The sequence below is a fragment of the Berghia stephanieae genome, chromosome 7 (genome assembly GCF_034508935.2).
Source record: "Berghia stephanieae isolate SIO BIC M18660-M18661 chromosome 7, UCSD_Bste_1.3, whole genome shotgun sequence".
Classification (NCBI taxonomy): Eukaryota; Metazoa; Mollusca; class Gastropoda; order Nudibranchia; family Aeolidiidae; genus Berghia; species Berghia stephanieae.
The window spans coordinates 32,071,388-32,083,999 of NC_088366.1; the positions used below are offsets into that span (position 1 = coordinate 32,071,388).

The 12,612-nt window shown below is 37.7% G+C and overlaps 1 protein-coding gene across 3 annotated transcripts in view; it reads left to right on the plus strand.

Moving 5' to 3' along the window:
* The window catches only part of LOC144977078 (leucine-rich repeat and coiled-coil domain-containing protein 1-like), a 322,882-nt gene that overhangs the window by 309,976 nt on the left and 294 nt on the right, over nucleotides 1–12,612 (plus strand). For all 3 annotated transcript variants that reach the window (XM_078921832.1, XM_078921833.1, XM_078921831.1), the window contains exons 21-25: nucleotides 6,866–6,940; nucleotides 7,754–7,867; nucleotides 8,755–8,849; nucleotides 10,631–10,768; nucleotides 11,964–12,099. In XM_078921832.1, the coding sequence (XP_078777958.1) occupies nucleotides 6,866–6,940; nucleotides 7,754–7,867; nucleotides 8,755–8,849; nucleotides 10,631–10,768; nucleotides 11,964–12,099 (558 nt within the window). The remainder of the gene's footprint in view (nucleotides 1–6,865; nucleotides 6,941–7,753; nucleotides 7,868–8,754; nucleotides 8,850–10,630; nucleotides 10,769–11,963; nucleotides 12,100–12,612) is intronic.

Here is a 12,612-nt window from a genome sequence, read left to right on the forward strand (position 1 = left end):
ACCATATCTAGATAGAATGCGCTTGGCTAAGAAGCTCACAACATTGCCATCCGGAAGTATAACGGACCAACACAAAACTACGTGTAACCATGAACTTTTACAGTCTGGATAATACAGTTAAGTGAGAATTATACATAAACGTGGATGGCAAAAAACAATAATGAAGAAGACCCGAGTGACGTCAAATTCATTCTATCTATAGCCACGACGATCTCCGAATTCAATTTCCGTTCGTTTTGCGTATAATAGAATATAGAAAATAAAGATAAATACGAATTATCCATGTTTTATCATTCCATTCCCTGGTGCATGCCGCCCACTCTGCTTATTTTTGAGTTCCAAATTTAAGACAATTTCCTAGACAGCAGCTGCTATAACCTATTCTGACGTCAGACCAGTTGATTAAAACAGCCGTAGTAGACATCGAATATTATGAGGGCGTGGGATCGTAGCCATCGTTATGTTATAGATAGTTCGAAGATGACGTCACTCAGGTCTTTGTCATTGTTTTTTTTTTTTTTTTTTTTTTTTTTTTTGCCATCCGCGTTTATGAGTAATGCTCACTGAACTGTATTAACCTGACTATAAACGTTCATGGATACACACAGTTTTGTGTGTTGGTCCGTTATACTTCCGGATGGCAATGTTATAAGCTTCTTAGCCAAGCGCATACTATCTATAGCCTGACACTGAAATCCAAAAGGACTGGCAGTTTGACGTCATTATTTGGTTTTTGCACCGCCCAGTGAGTTGTCGTTAGTAGAGCTCATGGAAACAAGTGGTCCCATTGGTTGAACTATTGAATACAACTCACGATTTGTGTTCTTTTGTGGCAAAAGTCTGGCATTTTGACGTCATTTTTTTGGTCAGTGTCAGGCCATAACTTTACGATGGGATACGCTGCTCTTCTTGTACGGCTATGTCGTGGTCTTGTGGTAAGACACTCGCCTTCGGATCGGAAGACCCTGGGTTCGAGTAGCGCTTAGTTGATTCATTGGAAAAGGCTATTTACTCGCATTCTCTCACCGTACTCGGGTGTAAAATTAGTATCTGGTCATTAACAGCGTTGTCTTTGTACTTAATGTAATTTGTAATATCGCCTAACACTAACAGGCGTCATGCTTCGTCCTGCATGTTAAGTTTTACTGTCGGGAGCCTTTGTAACGCACGTTGAACACGTTTAGTGGATATTGAGAGCTCAAGTTTTTAAATTGTTTTTTTTTTTTTAAATATAATGTGGTCCGTATTATTTAGAAAAAAAAACAAAAAACAAAAAACAAAAAAAAACAAATGTGTTTTCACTGTAGGTATGATCTCCGAATTCATTGTCCATTCTTTTTGCGTAAATACAATATTAATAGATATTAATATATATAAGATAGAGAGAAATACAAATTATCCGTATTTTAGCATACTGCAAAGTAAGAGTTTTTAGCAAGATAAGGGTCATTTTAATCGATCGATATTTGAAGGACGAGTTTTCTGACCAAAATCCAGAGTAGGGCATATTAATATAAATTATATTACATTATATTATAGGAGAATAATAGTCGAGATAATAATGCTGTGGATTGATGAAGAATCAACATGCCCCGAGTTATGAATATTTAAGTATGTCCCTTTATGTGTGAGCGTGAGAGTGTGTGAGAGAGAGAAAGAAAGAAAGAAAGAAAGAAAGAGAGAGAGAGAGAGAGAGAGAGAGAGAGAGAGAGAGAGAGAGAGAAAGAGAGAGAGTACGTGTTGGAACTACGACTGAAAGTTTTACATTACATTATGACAACATTAAATTTTTAAAAATGAAAAGTAAATTCAAATTAACCTTGTCAATTAGTAGAAAAATGTGTCCTCTTTGCCATTCCATCTCCAGTCACCCACTTACTTCCGATGTATGAAGCATATCCCAAACAGTTTCTACATTATACTCTTGGAGGTCAACTAATTATTATCGAAGTTTTATCGAATTAAAGTCGACTTAAAATTCGATACGTTTTTATGTCGCAAATGTCAGTGAACTCTCTCTCTCTCTCTCTCTCTCTCTCTCTCTCTCTCTCTCTCTCTCTCTCTCTCTCTCTCTCGCTCACACACACACACACACGCACACACACTTACACACGCACACACATACGCACAAAGAAAACCCATCCCACTTAAGTCCACTCAACCAATAGAAACATAATTTTTAAAAATAATAATAAAATAAAAGTATTTATAGACGCCGCCAATTTCCCGAGAAAGTACGCTTAAAATAATCATATAAATATAACCATGAATTTTATCAACAAGAAAGCCATTTCTCTCTTCTCTTATGTCTACAAAGTGATTATGTTATTTCAAACTGATTCAATCCTCCATATTATTGAATATTTAAGGGGGTCCCGATAGCTCATTTGGTAGAGCACTCGTTTTTCACGCAAAGGGACCGATATCTATTCCCCGGTGATGTCGAGATTTTTTTTCGGACCCCCCCACCCCTTGTTCAATCAGCAGTGATTGGGTTGATAGTCCTGTTAGATATGGCGGAAATTACATTGCGATAGACTAGCGTCCTATCCAAAATGTAACAAGCAACTGCTATTGTACGTTTCGCTCTTTCGAAAGCGGGATAAACTCCGGTTCCACGAAGGCCCGTTGTATTCTGAAGTATATTTGAAAACGATAAAATACATTCTTCTTTGCACTTAGAAGTCACCGGAATGAGAAGTTTTAAGAAGTAGGAAAAGAGAGAGTCGGTATGGAACGACTAAAGTTGACATCACGCGGCTTTGTCTTTATTACTTTTAATCCGCCAATAGGATTCAAGTCTGATGTCACGTCCGCCTAGTAACCAGCAGTTTGGTTCTAAACAAAGAAAATCGGTACTTTTTATTCTTCATGCTGGCTAGAACTTTTTCACATGTCATGGGATCAGAATGTCTAAAAGTCAAAACATGATCATATTTATGTTTTTCTCCTCTGGATACACTTTTTTGCTCGTTGGAGAAGTATTTCATAAGGGCGTCCGCCATTGTTCCGATAGTTTAGAGCCAGTTACTAAGTTACTATGCGTCATTACGAGGGAAGTGACGTCGTGACTGTTGAAGCCAATTATAACAAAGACTTGAGTGACGAAATTTCATTCTATCTATTGAATGAATGCATTATTTAGTCTAACACTATCGGTATTCAAAATGTCACTTAAAATATAAGCCGCATGCAAAAATCAGGGCATCACGTTTTGTAACTTTGGAGGAATTTTCGATATTCCGTGCGCACGATACTTGGAACTGACTATAAACCTTTTTACTTTTCTATCTACTTCCTATTTACTGGCGCTGAAATGACCTATAAGTGTTGCAATCGCCGTTTTAATATATATATAAAAACAGACACAAACACAACACACATTGGGACAGACGGACACAAACACACTCACATATTATAAAAACACACATCTATCTAACTCACACATACACATACACACACACACAAACACACACACACATACACACATATAATAGCACATACACACAGCGACAGTGATAAAAAATAATGGCATATCTATTCGTCACACCACCAAATCATTATGTTTACCGTTATAATATTATTATTATGCCAATAGTCCCGGGTCCTAAACATGGCGGTGTAAGGAGGTCTTACTGTAGCCGGAATTCTGATCAAGGAAATTTAGTGCTTCTTACGGTTATAAGGTTAACTCACTCAATCCTAGAGATTTTTGCTAACTTTTCAATATTGGAAAAAGTGTATTAAAATGAACATGTGTACATAGATAGTTTTATTCAACTACCATTAACCATCAAAAACTTTTTTAAAAACATTAGCTTTGCTACTATGCCTATAATTTGTCTCAGAAAATTGTAATAAATAGACATGGGGGTAAAAGTAACCCGGGTAAACTACGGATATAGTCGGTGTTAGGGTTGAGTGCGTTAAAATGGACAATTACGGAATAATAGGAAATTGCCAGGATCGATTTTTTTTAGGCAAAGTCTCCAACATGCATTATCCGAGGCTCATCGGTAAGGTTTCTTCCTTGTCTTGTAGCCAAGTCAAGCGATGTTGGATGTGGGTGGATCTAGGTGTCTATCTAGTATTCATAAGCAGAAATCAGTTATTAGCGTTTGTATAGCGCGTTTCACGGGCTTACCATGCTTAGTGTTCTTCGCAATGCTTCATTATTCCCATCAGTTTGGTCATAATTTGGAACCAAACGTTATTGCCTATTCACATCTGAGTCGATTGGGGTAATGCATGTACAATGTCTTTCCCATAGACACAGCGCTAGGGGTCAGAGCCTTGCTATCATTGTCACCCACCCGGTCACATGCTAGTCAACTTGGTTCAAGAGGGCAAATAAGTTGTGACGTCACATCTTCTACTCTTCCTGTTCCAAACTCCTTGAAAATGTGTATCTAACCAGTCCTGCAGAGGACTAATAATGAATAGGTTACATATTGAATAATTTGGTGAATCATTTTAGCAGCAGGGTGTGTAGGCAGATTCATGGGAATACAGAACGTAAAAGAGCGAGGGTTGATGATCTTTATTGACGACCAGGATATTATTAAGGATAGAAAATATGATGCCATCACTCTGAAACCAGAAGATAAATTACATAAGGTTTGTATCCAGCTCTTCGGAAGAATGGTTTTACACTTCCAATGAGATTGAAACCAGTGTTTTGGCATCACATTTTTGTTCCTTACTCCATTGTTTCGTGGAGCTTAGAAGGAGTTTGAAACACATTTCAATAACTCATTAGACTGTTTATGATGTAGTTGGATGGGACCGAGACTTGCGTTCTGTTCGTTTAGATGGGGACCCATGACTTCCCTTGAGAATCGTATGTTTGGAAAGGTGGGGGGGATCACTTGCTGTGTCTTCTGTTGTCCTTTCTATGTCCTTTGTAGCCTTGTACTGGTCTTGTAATGGAATGAGGCGATTTTGTGTTTTGTCCCTGGGATTGAGACATTCAAATGTATGTATTTTTCACGAGAGAAGATTTTCTTGTTCATGTTAATCTTATCTCTGTTTCATATCATTATTATTGTAATAGTTTCGCATATATTCTGCCGTTGTTTTTAAAAACAGTATATGAAATATTAACCAAATAAATAAAAAAATATAATGAGCTTTTATATAGAGCAATATCCACTAAACGTGCTCAAAGCAAGGGGTCCCTGGCCATCAGCAATACTCAACATGTAGGACGGGACAGGACGCATTTTAGACGTTATTACAATTTTTTGGACAGCGACAACGCTGTTAACGGCCAGGTACTCATTTTACACCTGAGTACGGTGAGAGAATGTGAGTAAAGAGTCTTTTCCAAGGACTCAACTATGCGCCGAGCGGGGCTCGAACCCAGGACCTTCCAATCCGAAAGCGAGTGTCATACCACTAGACCACATAGCCACACATAAACATAGCCAACCAAATAAGCACATACTGTGTCACGTTTAGTAGTATTATAGTCTGTTAACATTTTGAGTGGACCCCTTTTGATGAGATCACGTGCCTGTACCAAGGTGGGACTTTTACGTCTCAAACAAGACATTTACTTGAATGTTTTTGTAACTGGATGGGGTCTTTTGTCACCCCATAGTGAGCAACAAGGAGCCTCCCATAGTGGGCAAGGAGGTCACTTGCTATGTCTTCTATCCCCCTATAAATATCTCCGTTTTCCAACTTGCTTTATGGTTGTGTCTTGGAATGAGATTACTTGGTTTTGTCCTGGCCATTGCCGAATCCATGGCTTGGAGTGGAGGGAAACAGTCAAATTATGGTTTTGGGAGATGATATTTTACCCTTGTAGATCATCCCTCTCCTATGTACTGTTATATTTTGTTTTGAAAGTATTAATGAAGTTTAAGCAATTGAGTGCATTCTCGGGGGGGGGGGGGGGGTCCGATAAATTAGTTGGTTGAGCATTCATTTCACACTCAGAGGGACCGCGATCGATCCCGGGCTCCAGGCGAAGTCGAGATTCTTTTCAGACCCCTTCGTCCACCCAGCAGTGATCTGGCGGAAACACGTTATGATAGACTAGTGTCCTATCCTAAGTATCCTAAGGGTAGCAAGCAATAGTATTTGTCCGTTTCACGCTATGAAACCCGGGATAAACTCAGGCTCTATGGGCCTAATGGCTCTTGAGGGCCGGGGTTTTTTTTAGGGTATTCTTTTTCCTCTCAGTGAGACCCTCTGCTTGTGTCTTGGCGAGACTTTTAGTTGATCTCAAGCTAAGTACGTGTACATTAATATTGTGGTGTGATCTTGGAATCTACTTTTTTTTTTTTTAATTGTAGATCTAGACATTTTTGACGGTCTCATTTTTTTTCCTTCTTTTTCTTTTGGTGCGTTAAACCCTAAAAAAAATTGAAAACTCATTAAGATATTGGATAAGATGAGGATTATCTTAATCGCTCGATTTTTCGAACCAAAATGTTCTTTTTTAAATGTGTTGTTTGTTTGTTTGTTTTGTTTTGTTTAGTTTTTGTTTTGTTTTTTGTTTTTTTGTTTTTTTAATTTTTTAGTTTTGGTTTGTTTTGTTGGGGTTTTTTAGGGTTTTTTTTTTTTTTTTTTTTTTTGTCTTTTTGTTGTTGTTTTTGTTTTGTTTTTCAACGTACCCAGTTTATAAACGGTATTGAATGGCCTGAGGTGTATAAATTGAGATTTAGAATCGAATGACCATTTGGAAACAAATGAAATGAAGGATTTCACTGTGCATCCATGAAAGTGCGCTTTTTGCATAGTGTAGTTTCATTAGTTTAGTCAAGAGGTGGATTGTGGCGGGTTTGCATGGGAGGGGAGGTAACTCACCGATTTAGAAAATGACTAACTGTTCTTCTATTTATCTCCCTTCATTAAGCGAGAGGCCGACTCTGTGAAGATCAAAACCAAGATGATTGAGGACCAGACAGAGACGATACGGAAACTAAAAGAGGTGGGGAAAATACTAAATAAGTGACGATATAATAATAATAATAATAATAATAATAATAATAATAATAATAATAATAATAATAGATGATAATAATAAATAATAATAATAAAATAATAATAATAATAATAATAATAATAATAATAATAATAATAATAATAATGATGATGATGATGATGATGATAACAATAATGGCGAAGTTGATAATAGATCATTCGCATTGTATGAAATCAAAATTTGATTCCATATTTTATAATTATGGCTTGTTATGGAACTAATTTCATAAAGCGCTACGTAAATTATTTACTTGGGTGAAATATTCATCTTGTTTTGACTTTTATTCTCATGCGAGGAGATGACTTTCAACCGACGTGTACTCATTTGCAGGTCTGATAACCCAAATTGTTATGGTCTCATTGTTGTAATGGAAATACTCTCAAACCGACGCAAAATATTATCCATTACAACAATGTTAAAACGAGGCCGTAATTGCGTCCGGTTATCAGACCTGCAATTATGTTCACGTCGCTTACAACACATGGCAAGTCGCATTTTTATCATTTAAATTTAGAGAAAACTGCACCTTTATTTCCCTTCTATTTAGTGACTTTTAAAGAGAGAAATACGCCCCATAGAACAATGTCCTGAATGTTTTGAATCTTCAAATTTTCTCTGATGATTCTAAGGTGTCCACAATATATTTCTTGAGAATATTACCCCATTTTTGTCTCTGAATGTGACTTAGAAGATTCTGAAAGTTACCTCACGATAAATGATGATTATCAGGAGTATTCTAAACATGTTATTTATTGATAGGCCATGGTAGAGAGAGACAACACGATCCGAGAGACGAGAGAGGAGAGTCTAGCTTCACAGAAGGAACTGGAGGACCAGGTCGCAGAACTAAAGACAGCGCTGGATGACTCGAGGGTATGCTGGCTGTGACGAATGTCTAAAAAAAAATACGGTTATAGAAAGAAATACAGTAATATTACCCCCCCCCCCCAAAAAAAAAAAACAAAAAAAAAAACAATAATTAAATATGTAAACTATAAAACAGTCAATCAGAGCTTTGAGACTCGAGTAGCCGAAGTTAATCCGGGTTTCTACAGCTTGAACTGAACAATAGCTATTGCTTGCTACCGTGGGAACCACAATGAGGCTGGGTAACAAACGCCGCGAACTTTTATTCAACAAAATATCGAAGCTATTCCATGTGTGTTCTTTATGTTTATATATTACCATGTCTTAGTCTTGTTTCATGATTCATACAGAGAATGGCGGATAGCTTAATTGTCTCGCCCAGTGTAGGAAGTTCGCGGGATTAGTTAGCCAGCCTCATGGGTAGTCGTGAGAGAGGGGCGCATGATTGGTACTAAGTTTGAAAGCCATACCAGTACCAGTGGCTGGATAGCTCAGTTGGTTGTAGGACCTCTCGCTTTCCTCTCTCTCCCGGCCTGGCGGAGGGTGTCGTGATATTTGGATCCTGAGTTTGCCACTGACCCAGTGACTTTTTATTCTCTGTTTTCATCTGGCACTTCTCCATACCCTATTTTTCTCATCATTATTGATACAAGTGCCCGCTCCACACTTTTTCTGAATGTTACTCGACAAAGCGCTTTGAGCACGTTTAGTCGATAGTGCTTTATATAAATGCTCTTTTTTTTTTTTTGTTTTGTTTTTTTTTTGGGGGGGGGTTGTTTGTTTTTGTTCTTTTTTTAATTAAAGACTCATCGTTATTGTATAATTTAAGATAATAATTTTCCCATCGTCAAATTGTTCAATTCATACATTCTTCCATCCCATGGAATCTCCAGGATTTGCTAGACAGATCATCTGCCAGAAAGGAGGAACTTAAACAAAGGGTAGCGGCATTAGAATCAGAGGTGCAGGATTCCAAAAGTAACCACAGGTAAATATTATATTGTTTTTATTTTGTCTCCATGGCAACTGAAGTATAATCTTATTTTAAACCAATTGATATCGTTTTAGTCTTAAAATTATAACATTGAACAAATATCAATACGTACATTGGTTTCACACAAATCAAGAACAAAATAACAAGAAAACAAACAAACTTTCAGGCTATAACCTATCTTCAGCTAACCAAAACGGACAATGTTAAAGGCAATTCCAGACGTGACATCTAAAATGACTAGAGCAGAGGTCTGCAGTGCGCCTTTAACAGTATTGGGCTTGAATTAGCTATAATCAAAGCGAAGTATCGGCCTGATTTATCATGGGACCTGGCATCCAAACACTACTGTTGGGACAGGGACGCAAACACACACACACACACACACACACACATATATATATATATATATATATATATATATATATATATATATATATATATATATATATATATATATACACATATCTTTTTCTGTTGCTCTGTTTTGTCATAATTTTAGTGAGTGTAAACATCTTGATTTTTTATCCCATGACCAGGGGGCTTTATCCCATCACATGCGAGTTCAATATTACTCTAACCTTATATTATACATTAGATCTTACCGGTCGAATTGTTGTTACAAACTCCCACGATGAAATCAGTTAAAAGGCCAATCAGATGAACAATAAGAGATGTTATAATTATTGGAAAGAAATTCCTCCTGGCTGCAATAGGTGACACCCCCCCCCCCCCCCCCCTACCCCCATCTCAAAACGATATAATGTCAGGGTGAACCTAATGCTAACATTTCAATTGTATGTTTCACTAAAAGAATTTGAGTTAGATCAAATACCCCCCCCCCCCCCCCCCCCAACCCCTTTGAGGAGCAATAAGTAACAATAATAAGAGGGAAGAGAAGTTAAATTTTCAGTTACTAAGACAGATGATGTGGACGTTTCGGGAAATAGCAAATTTTAGTTTTCAAGTTCAAGAAACAAATCTCACTCACCTCAATAATGCAAATGTTGCTGATTGAATCTCCAAGAAATGAAACACGTATAAAAAGGAAAAGATGCTTTAATTTAATTTACGAAGACTGGTAGTGTGGGCTGTTTGAGTTTCAACTTTGTCCAAAAAAAAATAAAAACATGATAAATGAGGCACTAAACCTTGACAACGCCATCCTCTCTTCTCTCATTCGTCTTTAGTGTCTCATTCATTGTCCTTGTAAATTAAACTGAATCTTCTCTTCCCTTTTATCAATTTGATTTCTTCCGAGCTTTAAGCAGCAACATATCCATTATTGTTGAGAACAAGATTTGTTTCTTAAAATTGAATCAACTTAAATTTCCTGATTTTGTTCTGAGGTTAAACAAAACTTTGTTCGTCAAGTTCATTCCAACATACAAAGTCTCTCAGAGCCATTAGACATATTATTGAACCGGAGTTTATCCCGTTATCTGTAGCGTGAAACGGGCAGAAGCAATCGCTTGCTACCCTTTGGATAGGACGCTAGTCTATCGCAAAGTACTTTCCACCAAGTCTGATCTAGCTACTGTGTGGAAAGAGGGGAGTGGGAAGAGGAAGGGGGGAGGGGGAGGGCAGTCAAAATAATTACAAAATAATTATTACCCGGGATTGATGATCTCGGTCCCTTTTACGTGTGAAGTGAGCACTCTACCAACTGAACTATCGGCGGGACCTCCCACTAAAGCGATGCGTTGGGTTACAAATTACTAATTTATCTAATTCTTATTTATGACATCAACTCGTTTGTCTTGTCAAATCGTCCACAGTACGCTGAGTGCCAGATGGAAGGAGAAATCTGAGCTGATTGGTCGTCTGGAACAGCAAGTCACCCAGATGAGGAACAACTGGAGTGAAAAAGAGGCCAAGCTGGCAGCTGAGAGAGACATGGCCCTACAACAATCCAAGTACGTTCTACAGAAGCAGTTTACTCTCTGTTTTTCTATTTAGATACTTATCATGGTACTAAGCATTTCATGATGCCTTATTTATTCCCAACCCAAACCAGGTATACCTAGGGAATGAATTTTCATTTCATAAAAAGTCACGGACAAAGCGCACTCTTTATACCGATGCTCAACTCCATAGCTGCTTAAAGCCAAGTATTCATTTACATCCAAGGAGGGTGGGGAAAGTGTATGAAAAGTATCTTATGCAATGGCATGATGCTCGGGCCTGAGTTTTGCAATCAATACCACCCATTAAGTCACTCACAATGCTCAGCATTGCTTGAATTTATAACTACACATGATGGGGTGAGCCATGTATCAATTATGATCCACTCCTCTTGGCACTTCCGTATATGGACGGCTTAATGCAGAACATCAAATCCTGAGTGACAAGATATCTAATCGTTCCAGATCTTCACATTTTGTTTGTTTTGTTTTTATGTTTTGTTTTTAAGGGTTTTACGGCGCTTACAACACATTAAAGTCATATCAGCGCCAGTAAAAAGGAAGAAAATGGGATAGTAAAAAGTTCTAGAATTACAATAAAGCATCCAAGAAAAGGGAAGACAAAGGGGAATTGGTTCAAATAAGAAACAGGTGTAGATTCCAAAAGCACTCTATCAAAGTACCTACTTAGTTTGAGATCACTAAAAGTCTCATCCAGACACAAGCACAGTCCCCGCCAAGAGGAACACACTCAAATGTTTTACAAACCATATATAATATAAAGAAAGCATAATACAGTGCATAACAGAGAGATGATTTACAATGAAAAAAATATCGTCTCCCAAAACTAATTATACATTCGACTGTTTCCCTCTCAGCCAGGGCATCTGGCCAGGACCAGGACAAAACCAAGTAATCTCATTCCAAGACAAAGACAGAAAGCATCTTGGAAAACAGATATAAGGGGATAGAAGACACAGTATGTACCCCCCTGCCCACTATGGGAGGTCAGGAACCCCACCCAGCTTCACATTTTATTACCATTGATATTATTTTTGTTTTTTACTGGAGACGTTTTTGAAAATTGCCTAATTACGCTGCTCAACTCGGCCATCAAGGTCGCGTTAATTTTAAATTTGTCAAAATGCTGTAGAAATCCTTCCTGTAGAAAAGAGATTATATTTACAATTCGTTCCTTTCCCCTCAGACAAGCTGTTGACAAACTGAAAATGGCTGACGTGGCATTTCGCCAACAGCTAGACGTGAAGGAGGCGGCGTGTCAGGAAAAGCTGAGACAGATTGAGACTGAAAAGATACAGGAAGTGGAACTGGCCAATAAAAAGGTAAAAAAAAAAAAAGGTCTTCCAGACGGATATGGGAGTTTATCCTGTTCCTGTAGCCCTAAGGGGACGGTGATAATTCCCTGATATCCTCTTGACCGGATGCTAGTTCATATAATATGAGATAACTTAACCTATCACTGCTGAGTGGCTGAAGGATCAGAACTAAACCATAGCTACCTGGATTGGAAATCGGGCCTGTTTTGTGTGTGTGTGTGTGTGTGTGTGTGTGTGTTTATAGTTGTTGTTTGTTTGTTTTGTTGTTTTTTTGTTAATGATGTAAGCTACCCGGACCATAAAGATAAGAAGGTGGGCCCTATTTTAAGTCACTAAATCGATACTACACTAGACTATGTCCATGCCATATTATTATATAGAGCCATGTTTGAATTTCTTAGAAATCTTTAAGATAAATATAACGCTTAAAGACAATGTTATAAAATCCTGCTCTGTTGCTATATCAGAGTTATTTTGAGACAGGAAAAGTAATATAAATGCACTTGATGTTTGGATGGA